At 40.1% G+C, this 27,440-nt stretch overlaps 1 protein-coding gene across 2 annotated transcripts; it reads left to right on the top strand.

Annotated features, from left to right (window-relative positions):
- Window positions 1-8: 8 nt before the first annotated feature.
- Window positions 9-25,820, top strand: WASHC5 (WASH complex subunit 5). 2 transcript variants are annotated; one of them, XM_061995614.1, is made up of 29 exons: window positions 10-185; window positions 1,078-1,376; window positions 3,500-3,645; window positions 4,650-4,734; window positions 5,000-5,100; window positions 5,903-6,095; window positions 6,590-6,742; window positions 8,157-8,270; window positions 9,350-9,521; window positions 10,369-10,496; window positions 11,291-11,420; window positions 13,140-13,252; window positions 14,311-14,477; window positions 15,116-15,191; window positions 15,761-15,871; window positions 15,989-16,129; window positions 17,548-17,628; window positions 18,289-18,390; window positions 19,023-19,202; window positions 19,885-20,009; window positions 20,375-20,537; window positions 21,285-21,387; window positions 21,484-21,563; window positions 22,506-22,609; window positions 23,040-23,169; window positions 23,273-23,369; window positions 23,765-23,918; window positions 24,191-24,278; window positions 25,473-25,820. In XM_061995614.1, the coding sequence occupies exons 2-29, from the start codon at window positions 1,191-1,193 to the stop codon at window positions 25,527-25,529; spliced, it is 3,480 nt and encodes a 1,159-aa protein (XP_061851598.1). In that variant the 5' UTR covers window positions 10-185; window positions 1,078-1,190; the 3' UTR covers window positions 25,530-25,820. The 2 variants fall into 2 exon arrangements, with proteins under 2 accessions (XP_061851599.1, XP_061851598.1); XM_061995615.1 differs by lacking the exons at window positions 22,506-22,609; window positions 23,040-23,169; window positions 23,273-23,369; ... (1 more) ...; window positions 24,191-24,278; window positions 25,473-25,820 and adding an exon at window positions 22,032-22,487 and having other exon boundaries at window positions 9-185.
- Window positions 25,821-27,440: the final 1,620 nt, after the last annotated feature.

Here is a 27,440-nt window from a genome sequence, read left to right as displayed (position 1 = left end):
GTCATGTGACGGGAGGTTGAGTTGGGACGCGTCGCGCTGTACAGAGGGCCGCCGTCTCCTTCCCAGCGCCTCAGCTACCCTCAGGCGGCCGCCGTCCGTGCCCGCAGGCGCCGACCGAGCTGGGCACCCTCCTCGCTGCCGCCACACTGCACCGGCGGCGGAGGAGCGTGGGCGCCGCCGTCGCGGTACGGGGCCGCAGCGGGGCGGGAAGGGGACGGGGCGCCGCGGGGTTCAAACTGTAAGGGAAAGGGCTGGCGGGAGGGGGGAAGGCGGGACCCTTCAGGCGGCCCCCAGTGCGTCGCGCTGCGGAGGGGGCCGGGATGTCGTTGGGAGCCCAGGCCGGCTGCTGCGGGGTCTGGGGCTCTGCGGGGGAGAGCTTGCTGTGGCACAAAGGCCCTCCTTTCACCTCGCCTACTCCTAGCTCTCCTTTCGCGGGCAGAAGCACTGTCGTTTTCAGTTTGTTTCGGTGGCTTGGAAGGTTGTTGGTGAATAGTCCAATCAGCTTATAACTTCCCACAAATGTTCTCAAGGGTAAAAGCTTATTTTTAGCAATGCTGCACTCCGTATCTTGCAGAAAACATGCCACTAAATAAAACTGACCAGGAAATGTAACCACAGTACAGAAGCTACTTCAGCAGTAAATAAAGGGAACTGTATGATTTTAATTTGCTATAAAAGTTTTCCTTGTTGCTAAAGCCTATTGCAATCACTTTGGTTGTGTGTTTAAAGTGGTTGTTATAAACCCATTTTGTAGCGTAGTTTTGCTTTCCTTGCTGCCACCTCCATGTGTGGTCTCAATTGCTTCAGTGTTTGTGGCCATTTCATTCTTCAATATTTCTGTTCAGCTGTTCTTGTACAAAAGGTCATGCTTTCCTTGCCTGGTTACACAAGTAACTCAGGCACAATGTAGGTGCTGAAAATTTATTCCATGCATTTTTTTTTTCACTTGACAAAACTGTGGATAATTTAGATTTCATACATTGAAAGGTTTGAAAGTATGCTTAAGAACCCACATAGTTTAAACTATCAAAATGTGACTACAACCCCCTCTGAGTGTGTATGGCTTTGTTTTTACAGGTTATTAATGGCGCAGTTAGTTTCCTCGTCAGACTTTCCTCGTCAAATGACCTAGAGGAACGATCAGAATCTGACTGCAGGGCTTGTGCTGTTCTTTAACATCCACCTCCGCAATGGTTGATTTTCTAGCTGAAAACAATCTCTGTGGTCAGGCAATTCTTCGTATTGTCTCCTGTGGAAATGCCATCATTGCAGAACTTCTCAGACTTTCTGAATTTATTCCTGGTGTTTTCAGACTAAAGGACAAGGCTGATCAACACAAGTATGGGGATATCATATTTGATTTCAGTTATTTTAAGGTAAATCCTTTGCTTTTATTGTTCAACTTCTTTTTAAGCTATTGCCATCCTGCATGAGGTTGCTTCGGGCTATGAAACAGCCATTCCTGACTGTTGAGTTTATTACTAGTCAGTTGTTCAGAACTGACTATCACGACGACTTCTTACTTGCTTAGTTTTTACCAAAAATTCACCAAATTGACACAGTAGTTGGGACATGCTTGTATGCTAATGTTCCACTTCTAGGCTGTCCTGTATTTTATATACTTCTTGTCATATTCAGCTTCATCTTACTCATTTCATTGAGCAGAAACAATCTAGGGAAGATTCTGAGCTTAGGCCTCCAGGGAGAATTTAAGTGTAACGAGTACCTCTAGAGTACAGGCAAGAAGAGGGTGGCTGTTTTAAGTGCATTATAGTCCCAGCTACACCTTTCAAAGTGATGAGTCGTCAAGCATGTGAGATTCGATGGATGCTGGGGTTTTTATTGTTATTTCCTGCAGAAATATTATACTTTCAGTAGCAGGTTCTAAGCCTGTGCAGTTGGATGTTTTAATCTGAAGCAGTACTATGGGCAGTATGCCCATCTTCCTTTGGTTATCTGTAGCTTATTCTTGCCAGCCATGAAAACTGCTTTCCTGTTTGACAGTACTGTGATTGTTCATTCATTGGACTTGTCACATGCAGTGAATAAACAAATCAGAGTAATGTCCATGAAGAGCCCTTACTTCCCTTGCAAAATTAAGCTTCTTGCAGTACTTATTTCCCTCTGTCATTCTTCAGGATGATTAAGAAGTAACTGCAGAGATTATCTAATCTATCTGGATTGTACAGTACCAGGGAGGGGGATTTTCTTCTCTTCTTTCGTAAGAGTTGTAAATTTCAAGCACTTTCTATGAACCTCAGACACTGAAAACTCTGAGCAGAAATTATTTCCCAGATATCTTTAGATCTAAATGTTTGTTAAAAGTATTTGTTTATTTTTTTTACAGAAATTACTTGGGAAATTTAAAAACAGATAGGTAAAATTGGTGAGAAATTAGGAGTTTTGTATGTTAAGTAAGCATAAGAGTGCTGCTGCTTTTCAGAGTAGTCACCCCAAAATCAATAAAGGATGTACTTCTAAAGCAGAGATTCGTTAATTTACAGATATTTTTGCTGTGAATGCACCATTTCTGTGCTCATGATTCTTAGAATTACCTAATGAGAAGAGATTTGATTGTGTGTTTGAACTTCATAGGCAGTTTGGGGCCTGCCTTTATCCTTTTTTTTATGTAGATATTTTACACAGAAAGAGAAGCAGAGGAGCATTTTTAAAACCACAGAAAAGTTATCTGGGTATTAAGCTTACTATTTTATTTTAACTCTATTTTAAGCAACATTTATGAAGTTCATCTTGACTAAATCCTTCTAAGCTATGATCTCCTGTCATAAGTGGTCTGTGGAACGATTTTCAATTAAATGTTTGTAATATTTTAAGCTAAATATTAACAGAATTTTAATTTAGATGATGATGGTAAGATCAAATGGTGGTTATAAAAATGTTGACAGTGGTGAATGGTTAGATAAGTTTGTACCATTGCTTTAAGTAAGTCAGGTTCTTCATCCCGACCTTTCCTCCCCCATGGTTGTTAATGACATTGTTTCTGCTTTAATTTGGGGGACTAGCACTGAGCTAGATCCAGAGACTTAAAAACCCACAACAAACAGGTATTGTATTGTATTACAACAAACAGATGTAATACTTTCAAGCTATGAGGGGGTATGAAGTTCTGGGAGGCCTCAATGTTGTGGTTTTTGTCTGAGAAATCAATCAAATATATAAAGGAAAAACATCCAGCAGGGAGATAGCACTACAAAAAGCCCACAGTGGCTTCAGATGCAGTGGAGTTTTAACCAAAGCAATAATTATTCTTTTCAGTTGCCTACATGGGGTAAATCATATTTTAAATCATTCCGGATTGTAACAAAGGGATCTTTATGAAATCAGTGTTCAATCATAAGGTAGCTGGAAAACTACAGGTCCTTGTTTTAGTAAGAAGTGTTAATTCTGGTGTTCTACACGTGTTCTGCATCCTTCTGAAGAGATGTGAAATAGAAGTCAAAGTCAAATATTGTCTCTAAAGATTAATTTCTTTTCCTAGGGGCCTGAGACATGTGAAGGCAAGCTGGAAGCCAGACCTGAGCTACTGGATTTAGATGAAGAATTTCGTGAAAACAACATTGAAATTTTGACAAGATTTTATTTGGCTTTTCAGAGTGTACATAAATACATTGTAGATTTAAACAGGTATGGGATCTCAAATACATGTGGATTTTCTTTAAACACTAGAGTACTGTTTAGTCTTAAGAAGAAGCAGCTTTTTCCTTAGAGACTCAGCACATTTGCTGTTGAAGCATATTCATGTGCACCTTGAAACCTGGATTGCTGGAGTGAGCCCTAGCTTTTATTCCTACTGATCAGCTTAATATATGACTTCAGAACATTTGCCTCCTCGACCTCATTTCCTCATTGTAATCTAGAGCCAGTTGTTGTTCTTTATGTTGGAGGTTATCTTGTAGATTCTTTTAATAAAAGGAAACTCCATATTATTAACCAAAGTATTTTGTGGTCTTGCAAAACAGAATATCAGATAGGGTTTTTTCTTTTTAATTGGCAACATTTTCCTGAACTTAGTTTTTCAGTGGACTTGCCAAATTCTCAGGTTTGGTACTCTTACCTGTTAAAAAAAAAAAGTTCATGAAATAATCTTAATAAAAAGTTCCAGAGACTCATAAATGTAAAAATTGGTTTTGCTATCAATCTTACATGAAAATGTTAATTAAAGTAGTAAATGTTTAACTTTGCTTATTAGTAAGTAGTGTTATTGGAAAATTAGTTGAGATGGCTAACTAGCTCTACTTCCCAAACTGTAATCAAGATAAATTTATGTTATTTCCAGGAGACATTTTTGAGTAAACTTGAAAATGACAATTTTACTGAATTTTGGAGTAGAAGACTTCTCAGTACTCCTGTTATCTTGTTACACAAGAAGATTAAGAGGATATTAGCTAAAAGTTACAGAGCTTCCTCTAGTGTCTTTTCACGTACAACAGCCTGGTTCTAACTAGGAGTTCCAGCCTCTCGTTTCATAGTAGAGAATTTCTTTATCTGAAAACTCTGTGCTGCTTGTACAAGGAAAATGTTCTGATGTGTCTATTGACTTTCAGAGCAAATAGGCCAATTGAGTTCTGAGAACAGATGATTTAGGAGCAAAAATGAGTCAATGACCAACTCTTTGTTATGATCCCTAGATATTTAGATGACCTCAATGAAGGAATTTACATTCAGCAAACATTAGAAACTGTCCTCCTTAATGAAGATGGAAAACAGCTTCTAGTAAGTATTGAACAGTTCCATAACAGCAGATTAACCAAATAGTTTAGTACCAAACTAGACAAAGAATTAAATTTACTGAATGCATGGAAATGCTATGACTCACTTGGAGGAGAGAGACCAAAAATATACAGCTAGCCATTTTTCATATTGTATTGACTGCATAGTTGACACTGGTTTATTTTGGCAGTACATGTCTGTCTTTACACATTGCTGCAAAATGGTATTTGTATGATTTCTTCCCTCTGTTCTTCTTTCTTCTAAACAGTGTGAAGCACTCTATTTGTATGGAGTCATGCTACTGGTCATTGACCAGAAGATTGAAGGAGAAGTCAGAGAAAGAATGTTGGTTTCCTACTACAGATACAGGTAACGTATATTGGTTTTCAGAAGCACTCCAGGGTGAAAGGATGTAACATGCAGTATATTCAGTTGACTGAGTTATTGAATTAAGGTAAATGGAAATATCATCAATTTTTGACTGCCTGACCATGGACTGATAATTCTGCAGAACTCTCTACATTAGCTGTTTTTTCAGGTCTAGCTGCAAAGCTAGAGGAACAGATTTGTTGTGCTGTCACAATAGAATTTTGAAGTCCACTGACAAACTTTCAGCTAAAGCTTCAATATTGTGTCACAGGTTCTCCAAGGTGTGTGCAAATCATGGTGAAAAGTCATGAACATCTAGAAGACAAATGTATTGCTTCTTTCAATTACAGTGCTTGATTAGTGCAATCAATACTGAGTTTCCAGCATAGGCTGATGGTACTCTGTTTCCGTGGTTCTTTAACTGTTTATGCCTCTCAGTGTATAATGAGAAAGGATTCCTTAACTCTAGAATGCAAAAGTGGATGAACAAGAAGAATTCAGAAATAGGTTAGGAAAACAAAAATTAAAACCAAAGCAGATCTCCTCCCTGAATATAAAGCTACTTGTTTCTGTTTCTGAATAAAGTTCATTCTTCTGCTTGTGCTTTGTGTGCTTATCTGGGATTCCAATATGGGCATTTATTGGTGTCCATGGTGAAAATTACATTCATGGAGTAAACAGGCAAAAATCTTCCAGACTTCAGTATCTGGTCATTTCCTTAGAGGAAAGGCATGGTTACAAGAAGAGGGAGAAGAAGAAATGGCACGGCTCAATTTTTTTTCTCCTTTCTTGTGTAAAACAGTGCAGCCCGATCCTCTGCTGATTCCAATTTGGATGACATTTGTAAGTTGCTTCGGAGCACTGGATACTCGAGCCAGCCTGGAGCTAAAAGACCTGCAAACTACCCCGAGAGTTACTTCAGGAGGGTACCCATAAGTGAAACATTCATTAGCATGGTGATTGGCCGCTTACGGTCAGACGACATTTATAACCAGGTAAGTTACTGTGAGGAAAAAAAGGGATCTAAAACTCAATATGCTTTCTCAAGTTAGTTACTCAACCATGAAGCCCAGAAAAAAATAAGTCACAGAATCTTTTAGATCTCCTAATTGTCTATTATTTCTGTTAAATGAATCCTTGTTTCTATGTGAGATGAACTAAATATACCCCGTTGTTAACAAGGTCCTTATCTCAAACTCTTCTCCTTGCAACTCATCATAAGCTCTTCGATTTGTGCCTCCTTCGACTCATTTACAGCATAGTAATGTCTTACTATATCCTGTTATCAAGCATCTACACAGTCAACTTTTATATTCTATAAAAGAGATCTGGTAAATATGCTGTATGTATGAGCATGACCAGCTTACACATATATCCTCCTTGCCTCTTAGTACCTATATACTGTACTCTTCAGTGTGTCCGGTAATGTTTGCAAGTGGTTTATGTTGCATTATATTATGTTCAGTTTTGGTTTGTTCCTTTTTCCTAGGTTTCAGCATATCCATTACCAGAACACCGCAGCACTGCCCTGGCTACTCAGGCTGCTATGCTCTACGTGATACTGTATTTTGATCCTTCTATTCTTCACACTCAACAAGCAAAAATGAGAGAGATAGTGGATAAATACTTTCCAGATAACTGGGTAAAAAAATAACTCTGTTTTAAAACTGTTCTCTGGATTTAATATTATAGTAAGAATTTACCTTCTTTTTACAGCATGCATTGTTAGAAAATAGTAGTGTCCTAAAACTAGAATAGATTCTTCTCTGGGGAAGTTTTACTGTGTTCAGAATGAAACAGTCTGAGTCAAACCTTCTGGATAAGTGTGGAAAGCTATCTTTTGAAAATATCAGTTATTGTCTAAAATGCTTAAATCAATCACTTTGATGCCATTGTGGTAAAAGTGAATCATAGACTACTGTAGACTGGAAGGTAATACAGACATCTTCTAGGCCAGCTTTTTCCTGAAAGCAGAGCTAGCTTCACAGTTAAAGTTGCTTGGGCTTTGTCCAGTTCTTTTGAAAATATCTGAAATTAAGTTATCCAGCCTCTCTGGTTACCTGTGTCTGTGCTTAATTATTCTCATGGTAAAAACTGTCTTCCTTCTGTACAACTGGAATTCCTTTGTTGTTGCTTGTGACTGTTGGCTCTTCTCTTTTCACTGTGCACCTCTGTGATGGTTCTGGCTCTGTCTTATTCATAACTTCCCTTTAGGAATTGGAAGAACACAGTCAGGTCCCTTCATTTTCTTTCCTCCAGCTTAAGCAAACCCAACTCCTTCAGCCCCTGTTTTCTCAGTGTATCCACTTAACTGTCTTAACAGCCTTCTATTCAATTCGTTCCAATGTGTCCATGTCTGCCTCATACTGAGGAGCCCAAATCTGGACACATAACTAAATGGGACCTCATGAGGGCTGACTAGATGAGAATAACCACATCCCTCCATCTGCTGGCTGACACAGCCTGCTGTAGGGTTAGCCTTTGTTGTCATGAGGCTGCACGTCTGATTCATGTTCAGTTTGTCCACTTTAACACTTGAATTCTTTTCTGCAGAATTGTTACACAGGCAGTCAGTTCCCCTTTGCTCCTTAAAAATCCAGCCCAGAATCATGATTTCCTTCTGTTTGTGTTCACTGTAGACAATGCATCACATTTCATTTTGGTCCTTTGGGCATTCTCGCAGTAGGATTCTTTCAGATAATTTTTCACCCCCATCATAGCCATTTCCCCAATTGCTTTCACCCCTCTTCTTGGAAAGGAAAAAGAAGTCATAACTTCTTGGAGGGGAAAAATAAAGGCCAAGGATGATAGTGACTGAAAGAACTGTCAGCTTGTTTTCAGAACTAATTCTCTAATTAACTGTGTGCCTTTTATTTCAAAGTATTCCTACTCTTTGATTTCCAAAGCTGGTGGAACAAAAAGTACAGCTACTAAATAAGCTTAGTTACATTTATACCCACAACATATTGCTTTCTACTCATATTGCTAAATGAGAAGTATGTCTCATTTAAATAAAAATGTAAATGGAACTTCTTGTTTTCTGCTTCCACTCTTAGGTTATTAGCATTTACATGGGAATCACCGTAAATCTAGCAGAAGCATGGGAACCCTACAAAGCTGCTAAAACTGCCCTCAACTACACTCTGGATCTTTCAAATGTCAAAGAGCAGGTACGTAAACTAGAATTAGGGATTTTTAGCAGAGCTTAAGCTGTGTGGGCATCTCAGGTATATAATGCATCAGTCTCTGTTTCTTGCCTACAATTATTTGCATTATGTTCAAGTACAATACTTTGAGCACATAGCTTTCTATATAACTGAGATAAAAATGCTTCGAAGCTACAAAATCCAATTTTCACAGCACTGCTTGTTTCACTTCCTCTTACAGTGTTTCTTTCCCCTAGATGCCAGCATTCATTGCCATATTGTTCAGTATTAGGATGTCTTAAGCCAGCTGTAGTGTTTAGTCTTTCATAGATAACAGCTTTAGAAGTTACACATTTATGGTGACAGTGTGGCACTCAGTTTTAAATGGGGCCTCCCAAAGTTAAATAAACAATAGTCTGAAAATTCATCTGATTTGAAAGAATGATGCCTGAATGTTGTCTGATGCAATGCAGTTAGTGCTTGTTATGTGGAATAATTTTTTCCATGCCTAAAAAAAACTGTGGGTAATATCAAGTTGGTTGATTGGGCAAACAGTCAACAAAACAATTGACTGATGATATTTAGATGTCTTAGAATCTGACTTCCAGTGTTCAGGACAGAACAGATGGGAAGTGTCTAATTAGCAGAATCTTGATATATATTGTTCAATAAGCTTAGGTAATATGAGCAAGCATTTTTTCTTAGTCTTTAGGGAAGAAGCTCGCTAAGTAGAATGGACATTTAATTCATAACAAGTATTTCCATTCTGGAACAAATTTGTGGTGTTATTTCTCATTAGGCACTAAAATATTATTACTGTTTTTTAGAAGTGATTTCTGGAGAGTGTGTAAGTGAATACATGAGGCTTACAACGCTGCATTTTTGAGACATTATGCTTTCTGTGTAGGCTTTTTGCTTTAGAATTCAGCTTGCATCATTTGTCATGCAGTTGCAGAGTATGATATTGCTTACTATTAAGTATAAAAATCTTTGTAGCCCTTTTTGGATCCGTGTGCCCTTCTTGGGAAGCCACAGTCACATTATACATGATATATTTCATTTGAGGCGACATTTACATTGATGCCAGCTTTGTGCCTTCTTAGGCAAGCAGATATGCTGTGGTCACCGAGCGAGTGCACACTCAGGTGCAGCAATTTCTCAAGGAGGGCTGTCTGAGGGAAGAGCTGGTGCTGGACAATATCCCCAAGTTGCTGAATTGCTTGAGAGACTGCAACGTAGCGATCCGCTGGCTCATGCTTCACACTGCCGACACGGGTAAGGCTCCAAGGCTCCATGTCTTATACTGCAGCTATCGCTCCTGATGGACTGGTGCTTCACGTTACAGCTCGAGGGAAGTTCAGTGCTGCTGTTGAAGACAGCAGAGTTTCATCTACCACTTTCAATAGATTGTTGAACTGCTCTTTTGCTAGCAGTTTCCTAAAGTCTTCAGCTGAAACAACACACCTACATTTCCTTAATTCTTCCAATCTAGACACAGATATAAAAAGTAATATGAGAAGTTAAAGTACCATTGAATAATACTCTGCAGAAAAAGTCTAGGTACTTTATTCTTTTCTACCTTATCACTTAAAGCATCATTCTGGAAGTTTTGGCTAGCACCAAAAGGAGAGCAGTAGCAAACTTCTCCATAGCTTACTAATTAATATTTCCAAACCAAGGAATTTATTCCGTTGAACCAAAATTTGATTGAAACTGATAAATAAAGTCTCTGACATGAGTTTGAGTCCGCAGACTTGACTACTTAGATGTTCTTTTAGTTCAGTACTTTCTTTGGTACGCCTCCATACATTTTCTGTAACATTTTCCAAAATGTTTATCTCTGGCCTTCTCAGTCAAGTGTACTAAATTCACATATAGTTTGCAGAAGCCAACAGAAGAGTTTTAAGGAGGCTGAAGTGCCACAGAAACTAATTATTTCCTATTCTAAGGAAGGATTGTACAAGGGTGGTGAGTCCCATGTAAATGGAGAACAAGTAGGGATGTATGTATCAAAGCAAAATATTTTTACTTTCAAGATAGTAAAAGAAGAGCCTATTTACAAAGATTGAAAAGCTTGGCCTAAATCTGTAACAGTGGAGAAACGTTGTCTTTCTGCTTTCAGCTTGTGATCCAAATAACAAACGTCTCCGCCAGATAAAGGATCAAATTCTGACAGACTCAAGGTACAACCCCAGGATCCTTTTCCAGCTTCTCCTGGATACAGCTCAATTTGAATTCATCTTGAAAGAGGTGTGTTTTTTCCCCTGATTGTCAGAGCAGAGCTGCAGACTTGTATAGCATTGGTACTTTTAATTTGATTTACTAATTGTGAATACTCTGCAGGAGATTACAAACTGCTGTTGCTTGGAAGTGGCTTTTGCAGTTTTTCTCAGTAATGTGCCAGTTTTCATTCTTACTCAGCATGTTTATATTTACTCAGAATTTTGCATTAATGTCCTGATAACAGGCTTAATAAAATCTGTTGAGGCAACTGCTTAAGTTTATTATCCTGCCATTCTTTTCAAGTTTTCTTTTAAACAGAGACAAAAGCCTATGTATATTGAGGATAAGTTACTTACACGTATGTATGAAGTTCTACCATTTCTAGAAGATTACCCATTCATGCTCTGGTATTCACCTAGTAGAATACATAAGAGAATGCTTAACTTCACACACATGTATTTTTGAATTGGATTTCCCTGCAAAGTACTATTCAACATTAGAACAAAGTCTTCTAGGAACATTAAGCTCAAAAAGTTACTGGATCTTATTATAAGTGACTTAAAGTCAATACTTGCTTTGTACTGGTTTTTAAAATTCAATTCATTTCTGCCACTGTATGTCCATCACACCACCTGTATTTCTTAGATGGTTTTGGTTGTTTTGTTTAATATTCTGCCAAGATCTTGAAGTATTACTTCATCATTACTTGTTGAAGAAGTAATCACTGTAAATCAGTCCCATCTGTTCTGAGTATTTTATTTTATCTATTGTAATATGCCTTCTTGCCAGTTTTGCAAATCAAATGCTTCGTTTTTCAATAGATGTTCAAGCAAATGCTGTCAGAAAAACAAACAAAATGGGAAAACTATAAAAAAGAGGGCTCTGAAAGGATGACTGAGCTTGCTGACGTCTTCTCAGGAGTTAAACCTCTTACTAGAGTGGAGAAAAACGGTAAATATTGAAAACTAAACTGTGGGGGGAAAATAATTTTGGGCTTTTTTATTTCTAAGCTAATACCAAAAGAAAATACATGATGCTAACACTAATAATGAGAAAAACTTTCATGTCCTTTAACTGCCACAGGGGTCTCCTCCATGCTGTGTCGTTTAGGTTTTCTGTGTGTATTCCCTATGTGAGCCATGTTTAGGTATCTAATATTTAGATGGCCATATCTTTTTAAGTATTTTTTGTCATTTCACTTAGCTATGCCAGGTAAGACTCTGAAATCCCAGTTCAATTTTCCGTGTCCAATGGAGTTCATGTTACTGTGTTCTATGTGCAAAGGGGTGCAAAGATCATGCCCATTAGCTATGGGAGATGCTTTAACTGTTGTAGGCGTCCAGAAGATCTCTGGTTGTAACACGAGAGGTGGAGGGTACAGAAGAGGTGGGCACAGGGTGGAGTGAAAGGAGGTGCTTGTGTTAGCACATAAAAGCACATGGTGTAAACAAATAGTGGGAATAAAGCATCATTCATACTGAGTATGCAGTGATCTTGTCCTCTCAGTGGGGTTGGGCTGAGTGCTCTGTGCAGGCGGCCTGGTGATGTTGCCGGTAGCGGCAACATTTTAACCTCTCCTTTCTTTGTTTCTCTAGTTGTAACCTGGATTTCTTTTGTTCAGCATGTTTTCAAACTTTCTTTTACTCCTGCACTGAGTAGTATGTTTTTGGTTCTCCAAGAACTGAAAAGCATTGCATCTGTATTTCTTTCCAAATTTCTTACCTTGTTCTTTGAAACATCTTTTTTTTTTCTCTTGAACTGGTGTAAAAATAAAATTGTAAATCAGTGTCTCCTTTGATAAGGAGCACTGCATGAAGTGTCAGTGTAAGACCAATGTTTCTGATCAATTCCCTTCATATTTTTCAGGCCAGCAAACTTGTAGCTAAAACATAGAAATGGCAACTGCCAAGGCAATTAACATTGTAAAACGATTGCTAAAGCATCAATTTATGATGTAAAGGGCTTTATCACTTTTGTATACATTCTATAATGTATAGAATTCAAGATGATCAGGGGACTGGAACATCTTTCATATGGGGAAAGGCTGCGGGAACTGGGGCTGTTTAGTCTGGAGAAGAGGAGATTGAGGGATGATCTTACTAACATTTACAAATATCTAAAGGGTGGGTGTCAGGAGCTTGGGACATCCCTTTTTTCTATAGTAGATAGTAACAGGACAAGGGGTAATGGGATGAAGCTGGAATACAAAAAGTTCCACTTAAACATAAGAAGAAAACTCTTTCACTGTTCAGGTGAAGGAGCCCTGGCACAGGCTGCCCAGAGGGGTTGTGGAGTCTCCTTCCTTGGAGGTCTTCAAGACCCACCTGGACATGTTCCTATGTGACCTGATCTAGGTGAACCTGCTTCTGCAGGGGGCTGGACTAGATGATCTCTAAAAGTCCCTTCCAACCTCTACCATTCTATGATTCTATAATGCCCATTTGTTTTAGCAGTTGTTTTTTTAGTGTTGTGTGTGAAACTTAACCTGAGCATTTGCCTCTTCACAAGTCTACATGTTGAAAGATTAAAATATTAAGAGTAAGGTGAAGACTTTAAATACTTTCCTACATGTATAGTATTGAAGATGTTTTTGTTGTTGTTTTGACTAATGTGTTCCCAGTCTTTGATTACCATACATATTTTTTAATTATCTTTCTTGTTCTTGCACAGAAAATCTCCAGGCTTGGTTCAGAGAAATCTCCAAGCAAATAATGTCTTTAAATTACGATGATTCCACTGCAGCAGGCAGAAAAACTGTGCAACTCATACAGGCACTGGAGGAGGTATGGCATAGAAATTGAGATAAATTACATCATCTTTTGGAAAAATAATATTTAATACACACCTGAGAGATGAGTTACAAAACAAAGCTGCATTTTAACAACTCTTTAGGTCTGTAGATCTTTGCAGTTTTAAATGTCCAGTCAGCAGGACTTGCTTACAGACCTTGTGACTAACACAGGGATACAGCATGCAAAGCCATGCCACCTGCAGCTGAGGATTAGTAGTGTTTTTTCAAGACCTGAATTCAGTATTAAATATTATTTGGCAGCATTATTTATTTTATTAGAAATTCTGAAAATGAATTAATTTGAAGCTAGAGACTGTGATTTGAAAGGCAAAATAAAAGTATCCATATTTCTTATGTGTGAACTGCTTCTACTTTCAGAATATGAAAGAATCCTCAGTATGGTGCTTCACAGTACACCTCCTGGAGTAGCTGTGAAATGTATTATTTGATGCACTCTAAAGTAGGCCAAGATTTGTTAAGTATCACAGAATGGTAGGGGTGGAAATGGACCTCTAAAGATGATCTAGCCCAACCCACCTGCTCAAGCAAGTCCACCTTGATCAGGTCACACAGGAACACTTCTCAGGAATTCCAAGGAAGGAGACTCCACACCCTCCTTGGGCAGCCTGTGCCAGGGCTCCCTCACTGAACAGGAAAAAAGTTTTTCCTTATGATTCAGTGGAACTTTTTATGCTCCAGCTTTTGTCCATTACCCACTGTCCTGTCACCGGACACTACAGAAAAAAGTGTTTCCCTATCCCTATCCCCTCTCAACCTCAAATTCTCTGGGCTGAACAGTCCAAGGTCCTCCAGCCTCTCCTTATAAGAAAGATGCTCCAGTCCCCTGGTCATCTTGGTGGCCCTGCACTGGACTCTCTCTAGAAATTCCCTGTCCCTCTAGAGCTGGGGAGCCCAAAAGTGTCTTACTCTAACAATATCCTTAAGAAATTTGTCAATTTACTAATTCCATTTGTGTTGTTTTCGGCAAAGATGAACAGGAAAAACAGAAGTGGTGTTTTTATGGGGTTTGTTTTGTATCTTTAAATACAGGTCCAAGAGTTTCACCAGCTGGAAACTAACCTGCAAGTTTGCCAGTTTCTGGCTGACACCCGCAAATTTCTCCATCAGATGATCCGAACTATCAACATTAAAGAAGAAGTCTTGATCACCATGCAGATAGTTGGTGATCTTTCTTATGCTTGGCAGTTGATTGACAGGTACATTTACCAAGAGATTTTTCTTCTAAATCAATCATCATTTCCAAAACTAGTGGGAAATAACATGCATGAATGTTAATACCATAAACTTTCCAATTTAAAATAAGTCTTGAAGCTGCATTCTGTGAGTTGTTGAGTATATTTAACCCTAATCAAATAAGAATTAGCAGTCGTTGTTATTAGCTGCAGGTTAGTGATACTGTAATTTTTTACTGTCTATCCTGTTCTAAATATGACAATTTTGGTAAGCTTCTATGTCCAGCCTTTAGTCTGGTTATTTTTTCCCCAAAATAATGTTGAAACAGGAGTTTCTGTTTCAACCAAAAACAAACCAGGAAAAACAAACATCAGAGAGCTCCTTTTACACTGTGTGATTTTTTTTGCTGAGCTTCTGCTTTTGTTACCTTAGCTGTTAACAGTCTGTGATGCCTTCTTCATTTGCCCCACCTACCCCTTTATCTTACAGATTTCTTTCTAACCGGTGTCTATTCACTCCAAAATGCTCCTTTAGTGAAGTTCTTTAGTGATCTCCTGTACCATTTCTAGGTTACACCAATGCTGGTGACATATGATTTAAGAGTTGAAAATAAGATTTTTAGAGATAGAAGCTGATTTGTTTTGTTTGCTTCCTACCCCAGCTTTACATCTATTATGCAGGAAAGCATAAGAGTCAGTCCATCTATGGTAACTAAACTCAGAGCCACTTTCCTAAAGGTAAGTCAATCTACTTGAATGCTGCAGGTCAGCCAGAGCACTTGTTAAATAGGCCTTAAGGCTGTGAAGCCACAAAGAGTCAAAACTTCCTTTTAGTAATGTTTTCTAGGTCTATATTTTTTAGAGTGTATTAAATTAACTCAAGGTTAAAGAAAGTAAACCCAAGTTATGCATGGTTTTTTATGCAACCAGTTACATTGCTGCTGTTAGACAAATAAGTCTTGTCGTCCAGCCTCCACTCATGGATGGTGGAGTCACCATCCCTAGAGGTATTTAAAAGACATAGATGAGTTGCTGAGGGATATGTTTTGGTTTAGTTTAGTTTACCAAATCTTTTGGTAAGATTAAAAAGTAAACAAGGGGAATGTAACATTAAAGGTTGTTGGACTTTTTTGACTTTTAGCAAATTATACTCTTTTTTTGTTGACAACCTGATGATGTAACGTTGCTCTCTAGGAAGAATCTAGTACTTTGAGTTGTAGGTGGAGAGCCTGAGTAAGAGAAGTCAAGCATGTCATTGGTATTAGAAGAACAGGCAGGTGAACTTAAAATGTTACCATTGTTCCTAGCTTGCTTCTGCACTTGACTTGCCACTCCTGCGCATCAATCAAGCCAACAGTCCCGACCTCCTCAGCGTATCACAGTACTATTCTGGCGAGCTGGTCTCCTACGTAAGAAAGGTGGGTGTTTGGAGAGGCCTCATCAGCTGCTTCTCTAATTACTTTTTCTTAATTTATGAGGGTTTTTTTAAAATAAGAACATATTGACTCTGTTTGTTTCTTCTCTTGTTTACAAAGGTTCTACAGATAATTCCAGAAAGCATGTTTACATCTCTTCTCAAGATTATAAAGCTTCAGACTCATGATATTATTGAAGTACCTACCCGCCTTGATAAGGACAAGCTACGAGACTATGCTCAGCTTGGGCCACGATACGAGGTGCAGTTAAAGTAGGAGGTTCTGAAAAAGTATATTGTATAGGTAGCCAGCTTCAACCTAAGTTAAAACATGTAGAACTCCATAGAGTTATACTTCAACAGTGAAGTTGGTTTTGTTGACTGAGTAGGGATTAAAGTTGACTAATGTTACAGGTATACCTTAGGTTCCTGAGGACAGATGAGTAACTTTAACTCTTCTGTTCGTAAAACTTCAAACTTTTGATCTTGTAGAAAAAGGAGGTGTGTATATACACAGAATCACAGGTGTGTATCTGTCACAGAATCACAGAATCTTAAGGGCTGGAAGGGACCTCAAAAGATCATCTAGTCCTGCCTCCCTGCCAGAGCAGAATCATCTAGAGTAGGTCACACAGGAACTCATCCAGATGGGTTTTGAATGTCTCCAGAGATTTTTTTTTAATTTATTTAGGATAAGGGGGAAAAAACCCAACTAAAAACGTGAGTTTGAAGTAAAACTCTCCACATGTGGAATGCTTGTTCCAGCAGTAGAAGGTTGAGGACTGAATGAGTCAGCCAGGTTAAAATTCTGCAGCCCTCAAATGTGAAGATGGGATGGAGGCAGGCTGATCTGGTCAGATAAAGCTGCTGTTGCTCATTGTCTTTTTGTAGGGGTTTCTTTTTCTGCACTGCTGTCAGTCTGGAAGAGTGAACAAACATTAAGGTTATTTTGTTTACTTTTTAATAGAGGAAAATGAGGAATAAAAACCTGAGTAGAGCATTCAATCTTGGCTTCAAAGAACATATCTTTTAGCTCTCCAATTATCAGTTAAGATGCCAGCTTTTTCCAGCAGTTTTTGCCAAAGTGTTCACTTGTTAAAAGTTTCATACAAACAGAGCTGAAGACTGACTTGTCTGAAGTCTGAGCTTATGAATGCTCACCTAATAATTTAAAACTAAGTGAAAGTGCTACTATATTAAATCAGTGGAAATACTGAAGTGGACTTATTGCTTGCAGCAGGCTTTATCATGGAATAACTGCTTCAAGCTGTGTCCCTAGCCTGCTCAAACATACTGCTTAGAGTTTTGTACACACATGATACAGCCAGCCAGGTCTTTCCTCCCATTATCTCTGTAAAACCTCTGAGACACCTGTTCTTTCCTACTGGTGACATCCTTGTATTGATCTAATTAAAAGAATCATAGAATGGTAGGGGTTGGAAGGGACCTTTAGAGATCATCTAGTACAACTCCTCTGCAGAAGCAGGGTCACCTAGATCAGGTCACATAGGAACGTATTATTATTGTACTGTAAGTCTAGAACAAGATGTAAAATTGAAAGTATATCAGTGCAACTTATCTAAAATAGGAAGCTCCTATTAGGAAAGATGTGTATATTTTTAGTGTACTTATTTGAAGGTATTGAAACACTTCAAGTTGTTCTTTTTCTTTCTATTAAAGGTTGCCAAGCTAACCCACGCAATTTCCATCTTCACTGAAGGTATCCTCATGATGAAGACTACCTTAGTTGGTATCATCAAGGTAATGCTCCATTATTCCAGGAGGAAAAAGTCTTTCAGTGGCAATTAGCACTTCTAGCACAGATATTTCACAGACCTTGAGGAAAGACAAACAGACAAGAAACAATAAGTTTGCATGCAAATTTTCAGACAGTGGTACCTAACTTGGCATTCGGATAAGAACTGTATCATTTAATGTTAAGAACCCACAGTGGTCATTGTAAATAAACTTATCAGACTTGATTGATGCTTTTTTTTTCCTTCCCTACTGGAAAAATTACTGCAAACCTTTATGAAGAGCTGTTTCTTCCATTGGCTAAGACTGCTCTTCCTACGTTGAGGCACCTTTTTCAGGCTCAGGAAGACGCATTCTTGAAGAAATACACACTTCTTACTGCATAGTGGGTTCTTAATAATTGCACAACATTCACAATGGATCATTAACAAAGACTGAGTAGGGGAACTACAGACCTTTGCCTTTCAACTTAAAGGAATCATTTATTATCTAGTAGAAGTATTCAAATATTTATTCTTTGCACAAGAACTGGTGGCAAAGTGCAGCTGTTAGCAGCGCTTTCCAGTTCAGCGTAAGTATTTCATACTTTTCTTGGTACAAAAAAAAATCCTTTATATCTTTTATACCTTTCTGATTTTAAGAAAAAAAAATGTTTCTTCTACTTAGGTGGACCCAAAACAGTTACTAGAGGATGGAATAAGGAAGGAGCTAGTAAAACGGGTAGCTTTGGCACTTCACAGGGGACTCATCTTTAATCCTAGAGCCAAGGTGTGTAACAGCTTGATTTGATTTGATTTCATGATGTATCTTTGGTTTGCTGGGACCTCTTATATTATACCATTTTTCTAGAAGATAATTGATACTTTTCTGTACAGCCTTCCAGTGTGTAAAAAATAAAGTACACTTTTTGAACTTCTTAAAAAGTTCTTTGGAATGCCTCATTTGATGTTAAAATGAGTTTATAGACTGCAAAGAGTACATTGAGTTAAAACTTTTGCCAAGATTCCTGTCAGTTCTTGAGTTCCCAGTTCTGCCTTTGTCTGTGATGACTGATGACAACATACCAAAGGTATTAGCCAGGTAGCCATAGACGGGCAATGTGTGACTCCTTGTATCGATCCTTCTTCTGTCTGTCACCCAGATCAATCACTAGTACCACTGAAGCCTAAAACAAACATCAAAAGCTGGAGTCGGGGGGGAAATATTTAGTAAGAAGAATTGTTTCAGATGTCAAACAACCTTTGAAAATTTCTCAGTGCTTTTCAGTTCTGGCTGGGGCAAAGTGAAATCCTCCAGGGGTGGTTGTATAAGCGCATTTGGAAGCCTTTATACTTTTTCTTTGCAGTCTCCCTTTTCACAGTTTTGGTTTTATCTTTTTGTCTTGTCTTTTTCATGTGTAGCCAAGCGAACTGATGCCCAAACTGAAGGACATGGCAGCTACAATGGATGGCTTCCATCGATCATTTGAGTATATCCAGGATTATGTCAACATTTATGGCTTAAAAATTTGGCAAGAGGAAGTGTCTCGTATTATCAACTACAACGTGGAACAGGAGTGTAATAACTTCTTAAGAACAAAGGTGCTAGTCAAAACCTAGAATGAATTGATAAATGTCTTTATATTTGGATGTTAAAGCTTGTGGCTGATAGAGCATAGGTACCTCATTGTGCACAGTCCATACTGTTGTGGCTTCAACTAAATGTGCTAAGTACTGTGGAAAACATCTGCCCCCAGCTTTTTCTGAATGATTTCAGCATCCCCACTGCTTTAGTTGTATGTAAGAAGAGCAAAGTACCCCAAACAATGTTTTAATATCTCTTACCAGTGAACAGAGTCCTTCCTCTCTTTCTCAAAGAAAACAGAAAAGCACTACTGGATCACAGTAGTCCTATCTGTATCTACTGTTAGCCATCAGAATGCAGGCTCAGAAAGACTGCAGTGGTTACCAGCTCTTTGTGGGCTATTTCACAAGTGGTGAAGAGATTTTAAATTCAGCTGACAGAATGGTGGTTGTGCTCACTGCAGAAAGGACCAGAGGAGTTCTCGCCGAGAGTGGAGGTAGTTCTCTCAGCCTCCACACTCATCTTCTACTTGCTCTTTGTCATAAGATTTCCTCTTCTTTGTTTGGTTTGTAGTGTTCTGTTGGGATTTACACTGTTGTTTTACAATGTACTACTTTTGAATCAAACAAAAGGAATAAAATTTCTAAGCAGATCTTAAAACCTGCCGTGGTAACCTTATAAATTACTGTTCTTTTTCAGATTCAAGACTGGCAAAGCATATACCAGTCTACTCATATTCCTATCCCCAAATTCACACCTGTGGATGAATCAGTAACATTTATTGGTCGTCTTTGTAGAGAAATCCTGAGGATCACAGACCCAAAGTAAGTACTGTATGTCACAAGCTGTGTGATGGTGCCATGCATTGAAGTGCTCCAATTCCACTATCTACTAACAAAATATACAACAAATAATAGTTTTTCCTTAGTTGTCATATCACCATCTTTATCTAAAACCAAATTTGCCCAATCTATCCTATACATTTTAAAAACTGGTCAAGAGGAGATGTGATTTTAGTCTTAAGAATGAAAACGGTGTGTTACACAAAGAGAGATAAACCAGGGATGGGTAACAGAAGTGGAGAGGAATAACTAAATATCACCTCAGATAAGATCATTCATTACTCAGGTGATCACAGGAACTGTCTGCAGCTTATTCTGAAGCAGATGTTTGTTTAATCTTTCCTCAGAATCACATGTTACATTGACCAAATGAACACCTGGTATGATACCAAAACTCATCAGGAAGTAACCAATAGTCGTCTCTTCTCAGAGATCCAAGATACATTGGGTACCTTTGGGCTGAATGGTTTAGACAGGCTGCTGTGTTTCATGATTGTAAAGGAGCTGCAGGTAATTTTTTCAACTTTGGTTTCTCAAGGTCACAATGCCTTTTATTGTTTAATAACTTGTGGTGAAAGAAAAAAAAAACCTGTTAGCTTTTGAAATGGTAAATTGAAATCCAAAGGGTTTGAAAGATGTGTGTTCAAAGCCCCAGGGAAGAACTCCAGGTACAGATGCAATTGCGGAAGTTGGTACTGGTGAATAACTGGCTGTGTACCACACAGTTATGTGTTACATTAAACAGTGGCCTGCCAGGAATGCCTTTGGAGGGTGTACACTTCGTGTGTATACTTAAAAGTTCATCTCAAGACAGCTTCTAGTTTTCTGTCTAAATACCAGGAAAGAATTGGAGTGTTCAGATCTGCCATGACATAAGGTGTCAATTCTACGCGAGGACTTTCTCCTGAAGGATCTCTATTTGAAATCAAGTGGGTTTTGTTTTCTTAGAAGAATTGGCTTCTAGCCTGGTTAAAGTTTTTAAAGGAAATTAGTATTGAGGCAGACAGTTCTTCCTCAAAAATTGAGTTCATAGTAGTCTATAGTGGGTGTTTCATATTGTTGAGAGGGATCAGCTGATTGTCCTAACGCTGATTAGCATCACTCAACACAAAGTCTAACTACAGAACTCAGCAGCTCTTCATCTGTTGAAGTGTTCTTTCCCTGCTGTTAAAAAGATGTGGCTCTTGTACCACCAAGATTAAGCACAGAGTACATGGGTGAGGATTTTACTTCCTTTGTTTTTCTTCTGTTATTTAGAATTTCCTCAGTATGTTTCAGAAGAACATACTGCGTGACCGGACAGTACAGGATACATTAAAAGCACTTATGAACGCTGTCAGTCCTCTCAAAGGAATTATAGGTAAGTGCTTACTGGTTAAGATGGAAGAAAGCCACTGTCTTTGTACACTTACGTTTCTTTTAGGGTTTTTTTAATGCCTGCCCCTTCTTTTCACAGCAAATTCAAACAAGGTTTACTCCGCAGCAATTGCAAAAACTCAGAAGATCTGGACGGCATATTTAGACTCCATAATAAAGGTAGGTTTATGAGACTTAGTGATACACAGAATTCACTGTAGGCTCTTCGGTGTTACACTTTGATCTGCTTATTTTACAATGCTGTATTCTGTTGACCTGGAATTCTGTAACATCCCAAGTGAAGGTCCTGAGCTTTTTTTCTATGGACAGCTCACGTCCCACAAAGCACTTAGTTGGCAGTGAGACAGACATCTGATGCAGGAAGAGGGAGTTAGTGTTGAGTGTGGAGAGCCCTGAGACTCCCTACAGTGCCCAGGGAAACTCAGGTACCAAAAGCCACAGGCTAGAGCAGCAGCGTGATCTGAGCTCATCCTCTTGGCACAGAGGATGCAACCATGCAAAGGTTTAATCAGGCTGTCCCATTGGCATCTCTCTTTATCTTGTCTTTGTAGTGATATTTTTACACCACTGTTTTTCAAACTGCTGTGAATGTTTGTTTATGTTCCTGATCTTGCCTCTTCTCTCCAGTGAAGGCAGAAGATTGACTGAACAAGCCTCACTTTTTTTTGTGCCTGCCATTGCTGACCATAAGGGGAAAAGAATACAAGCATTTTCACTGACCAGTGAAAAACAAGCAAGTAACAGGGCTTCTATACCTGTTACCTTTTTCATGCCCTTTTCATACTGCCTCCATTTGCTACCATGAACTGTCTATAGATGTTGATGCTCTCCTTTGGCAGCCCTACACAGTTAGGGGCTGCCAATTCTGGCTGCAAGCAATGTGAGTTTGTGCCCTGTGACCAAAACGAGGAGGTAGCTCCAGCCACTCTGTGTGTGTCTGCTTTGGGCAGCCCCACAAAGGCTGGTAGGTGTAATGAGGACTCTTTGTAATCTATTTAACTGTAAAATGTTACTCATTCATTGTTTCCTTAGTTTGGCTTTACTCTTCCTTCATTGCATTCAATATAACAGCCCACCTCCTTTTTTGTTGTCATTTAACAGGTTGGTCAGATGCAGATCTTAAGGCGACAGATCACCAATGAATTAAATTATTCCTGTAGGTTTGACTCCAAGCATCTGGCTGCTGCTTTGGAAAATCTGAATAAGTAAGAAGCAAACTGTGCTGAAGAGCTGCATATATCACTGTGATGTAATTGTTAGCAACTTGGCAGTCCTTAAAATATAAATTGTGGCAGAATGTGGAGTCTGATTGTACTCAGGATTTGTTGACCACTGTTGGAATTCAAACCCAACATGTTAGTGGACAGCACAGCTTCTAATTGTATTTGGTTACACCTGGATATGAGGTCATATTTGGCTGAGAAGTAAGAACAGTGAAAATGTGTGGTGCTGAGTTTGAAACAGGATGTTTCTAAAAAGATATTCCAAAAATGGTGCCTTACTCCTGCTTCTAACCATTTACAGCTTTTGTGTCTTTGCAATCTTTACATTAATGTGACATGTGGCATTGTGTAATGTTTTTTGGGGGGATCATTTAAATAAGTATTGAATATAATTGGGGTTTTTTCCTTTCAGAGCAATACTGGCTGACATCGAAGCACATTATCAGAACCCATCACTACCTTATCCTAAAGAAGACAACACTCTCTTGTATGAAATCACAGCTTATCTGGAAGCAGCTGGCATTCACAATCCACTAAACAAGGTCAGGCTTACATTCTACAGTTAGCTTTTTCTAGTTTTTTAACCGAGGAAAAAAAACAGTATGTGGAAGATCTGTGTTCCTCTTTTTTTTTCCCCCCCCTCAGATCTACATAACCACCAAACGTCTGCCGTATTTTCCCACTGTCAACTTCCTGTTTCTCATTTCCCAGTTGCCAAAACTTCAGTACAGCAGAAATTTAGGTATTGTATAAGCTGTTGTTTGTCTAAATCTAATGAAAACCTATGTGGAATTGTCTGTAGAGAAGATAGCAAAATCAGCTTCACGGAAAATACTTGGTTTCTGATTTTAGTCCATCATGTTGCCGTGATGCCAGGCAAGTTAGTTATAATATTGAAGCCAAATACAATGGAGAACAAAGTGGCATCCAAACTTCTGACTTTCCACTATGTGCCTTAATATCATTAAGGCATTTGCTGTGGAAGAAATGCAGTTGTGCATTACTTTTTATGTGTGGGCAAGCAGACAGGGAGGCACAGCAAAAAACCTCATGAGAGTACACAGTAGAAGGTTGCTGTAAAGAATGTGTTCTGATTTATAAACATCTGCTTGGGTTTGTGGTTTTTTTTATGTGCAGGAGTGGTGTGCAAAAGGCCAGCTGATCAAATAGACTGGCTTCCTTTAGTTCTGGGACTCCTTACCCTGTTGAAGCAGTTTCACTCCAGATACACGGAACAGTTCCTGGCTCTGATCGGTCAGTTTATTCGTTCCACGATGGAACAGTGCACAAGGTATCTGTGGTTTACTTTTTCCCTAAGAATCACCTCTGTGAAGAGGCCTTCATTAGTATTATCACTGTTTCTGCACTGTGTTTTTCTAGCAGAATATATTTGACATAATAACAACATCTTTGACTAAATGTACGAGTGAAATACTCTTTCTGTAATGCAATCATGTGGTACCCAGTGGAAACTGTTATTTGAAGGCTGGCACTTTCATGTAATTTTATTCAAATAACTGATTGACTGGTAAGAGTTTGATCTTCATGGTGGTTTCATTTTAGCCAGAAGATACCAGAAATGCCTGCTGATGTAGTGGGTGCCCTCATGTTCCTGGAAGATTACATTCGCTACACCAAGTTACCAAGAAAGGTAAGAAAGCATTCTGTGCCTCCTGTGTCTAGCACTGAGCAGCAGAGTCCTGTGCAGGGCAGCTAAGCCTTGAGTTATGCTGTGGTTTACTGCCACAGGCTGCTCAGGGAGGTGGCGGAATCCCCATCCCTGGAGATACTTAAAAGCCATGTGGATGAGGTGCTGAGGGACATGGGTTAGTGATGGGCTTGGCAGTGTGAGGTGAGTGATTGGACTTGGTGATCTTAAAGGTCTTTTCCAACCAGACTTAGTTCTGTGGTTATATACTAGCAGTTCCATCACACTGATCTACTCTGAACACGGCATCAACTAGAAACTGATATAAAAGCAGTGTTGACCCTTTCCAGATGTTCTATAGAAGATTGCCAAAAGGAAACATAGATGAAAAGTCTGTTACCTGCCAGGAATGGGTCATGATGGATTCTTTTGCCCTGTACAGACTACAAGCTGTGATACTTGCATCCTCTGTGTAACTCTTCCTATACCAGTCACTGTGTCCTGATGGAAAAATTGGTTTCTAGAAAATATAGGGGATACAAAATATAGAAAGGATTTCAACTTTGTGCAGATTTAAGAAGAGTCTGTTCCATTGAATCTCCAGAGAGCATGGACATTGCTGGGAGGCTTTTGGGAAGGGAAGAAATAAACCAGCAGTTCTGAGATGTTGCAGAATTCAGTAATAATAAACTTAGGCATATTGTAAATGTAGGGCAAAAAGCTAATCTGAAAGTGTAAATTTTGGTGAAGCACCATCTCCAGTCCTTGATTTCCTGCCCTCTCTGTCCTGCCAAGGCATGGCTTCCCTTGTATGTGAAATAAAGCAGCTGCCTAGGAAGGTATGGAAGTCTGGGATTGTAGAGACTTTAATTTAGGATTAAATACAACTTAACTGCATTTGAAAATGATGTCTTACATGTGCTAATAAGTCATAATCCCCTTTGCTATCGGCTTGACCTCAGCTGTTTTGAGTAAGGCATTTCCCAGATAATACAACTAAAAGAGAGAGAGGTTCTTCCCCCTTGCCCTCTTCTTCCTAGCTTCCCCTCCCCTCTGGTGCCACGGGGAGAAGGGGCAGAGAGAGGCCCAGCTTCCTCTGCTCCTCTGCCTTGCCTTTTTCCTCCTCCTCCCTCCTCGCGCCTGGTGCTGCCTTCCCGGCGCAGGCACAGATGCCTCCCTGTGCTTTGTCTGCCGCAGGTGGTCGAGGCGCACGTGCCGAGCTTCCTTTTCGATGAATTCAGGACTGTGCTCTGAAGCTGGAGCAGGACAGAGGTTCGTTCCCCAGCGCAGCGCGGGCCCATGGGCGCTGCGGAGGAGGCGAGTACAGCTGCTCAGAACCGGCGCTTTGCTGTGCTTTAAGGCAGTGCTGGCGGCTGCCTGCGGGAAGCGTGGCCACCAGCACTGCCCTGTGTAACCAGCCCCTGCTCAGCCTCGGCTCCGGGGGTGCTCTGTGCCTCATCCAAGCCCTGTGCATTTTGTACTGCACGATAGCAATGCTGTATGGAACTGATCATGTATAAACCCGTTCGTTTCTTGTTCTGAAGAGCCAGTGGTGGAAGTTTGACTTTTGTATCACAAATGAACAATGAAATGGGAAATAAAGGTATTGGATAGTTGTCCAGGACTGCTGGATGATTCCAGCATCAATTAGAACCATTAGTGAGAAGGAAGATGAGAAAAGGGGGTTGTCTGCCTCGGTAGCACAAGTTAACTTTTCTCTGTAAAGGACAGAACAATAATGAAATAGCCATAGCTGAAACCTCCTGTCGTGCTCCTCAAAGGCACACACATTTCATCCTGTGCAGCCAGCACATGGCTAATGTTGAGGGCAAGGTGTTCATCTAACAGGCCTGGTGGGGATACTTTTATACCTGGCATCATCTTCTTACTCAAGGCTCTGCTGTGAGAAGGTCAGTGGAGGCTGTTCCTGTGTCACTGGGACAGCTGGGTGAGTGTCAGACTGGAAAAGAGGAGGCAAAGGCAGCAGCTGAAGCGAAAGGTCATTGAGAAGGGGGCCCTCATGGCCATGGGACAGGCTGCGGTAGCCAGATTGACTCCTGGCTTAAGGAAGGATGAGCAAAGGCAAAGGGAAGCACAAAGCCCCAGGACACTGGCCTATCCACCCCACCTCTGTCTGCAGTGCAGCTGGGGCCCCTTCACCTGCCCCTGGCTCCCCCAGCCTGCCTTGGACACAGCAGCCCACAGTCTGCAGTCACCTCCTCTCTGGCTGAAGGAGGAGGGATGAGGCCTCCCAGGAGTCACCCCAGGTTAGAGCCCTGCTCCTTCCCCCTGCAAGACACAGCCCTGCTGCACAGAGGTCAATCCCATTGCCACAAAAATGGATGACTATTAATGATTTTGGGAGGGAGGAAGGGGTGGATCAAGAAGATTTTGTAATCTTGCAACTAGCAGGCTAGCCCCAGGCTGGATATTTTTTTCAGAGAGTGTCTGAACATATCTGAGGGCATGATCCCTTAACAGGGAAGAGCACTGCACGGTGCTCTGAGCAGCCTGGACCCTGCAGCTTGTAGCAGGGAGGGCTGTGGCTCCCACCATGGCACTGGTCCCCCTGCAAGCCTTCAGCCAGCATTGGCCCTGCCTTAGAGCTGCCCATACAGCCCCTGCCCCATCACAGGACTGAGCTCAGCTCTCAGCACCTTACAGAGCAAACCTTGATACAGCCAGAACACGCTCCCTGTGCAGCTCTTTGTGTGGTTACAGCCTGGTGCCAATGTGTCCTGCACTAAGCAGGGGTGTTAAGGCCCCAGTATAATGCAGCAAGGAACCACTTCGCATGTTATCAGAGCATTTGGAACACCTTCCTGGGGAAAGAAGCCATCTGTAACTTGCATGTCCACCCCAGCCACGCAGGGCTCCCAGGACTCGCTGCCAGCCACACTACTGCACTGCACAGACTGTACCAGGACACAAGCCTCAGGTGCCTTGGGCACTGACCCACACAGGGCTGCTAAAGCTAATGCTACACACCAGGCTAATGCAGATACATCTCAGTCCTGCATCCTCATGGCTTCTAAACCTTTGAATGCTGTGTTCTTCTCCATTTCACATTCAGCAAATAAGCCAAAGGTTGTTCAAATATAACTGAATGAAAGCAAGATAATCCTTTCCACAGGTATGCTGGTCCTTAAAAGCATGTTGCAAGGG

This window comes from Colius striatus, chromosome 4 (genome assembly GCF_028858725.1).
Source record: "Colius striatus isolate bColStr4 chromosome 4, bColStr4.1.hap1, whole genome shotgun sequence".
NCBI lineage: Eukaryota > Metazoa > Chordata > Aves > Coliiformes > Coliidae > Colius > Colius striatus.
This window is presented reverse-complemented; position numbering and strand designations above follow the sequence as displayed.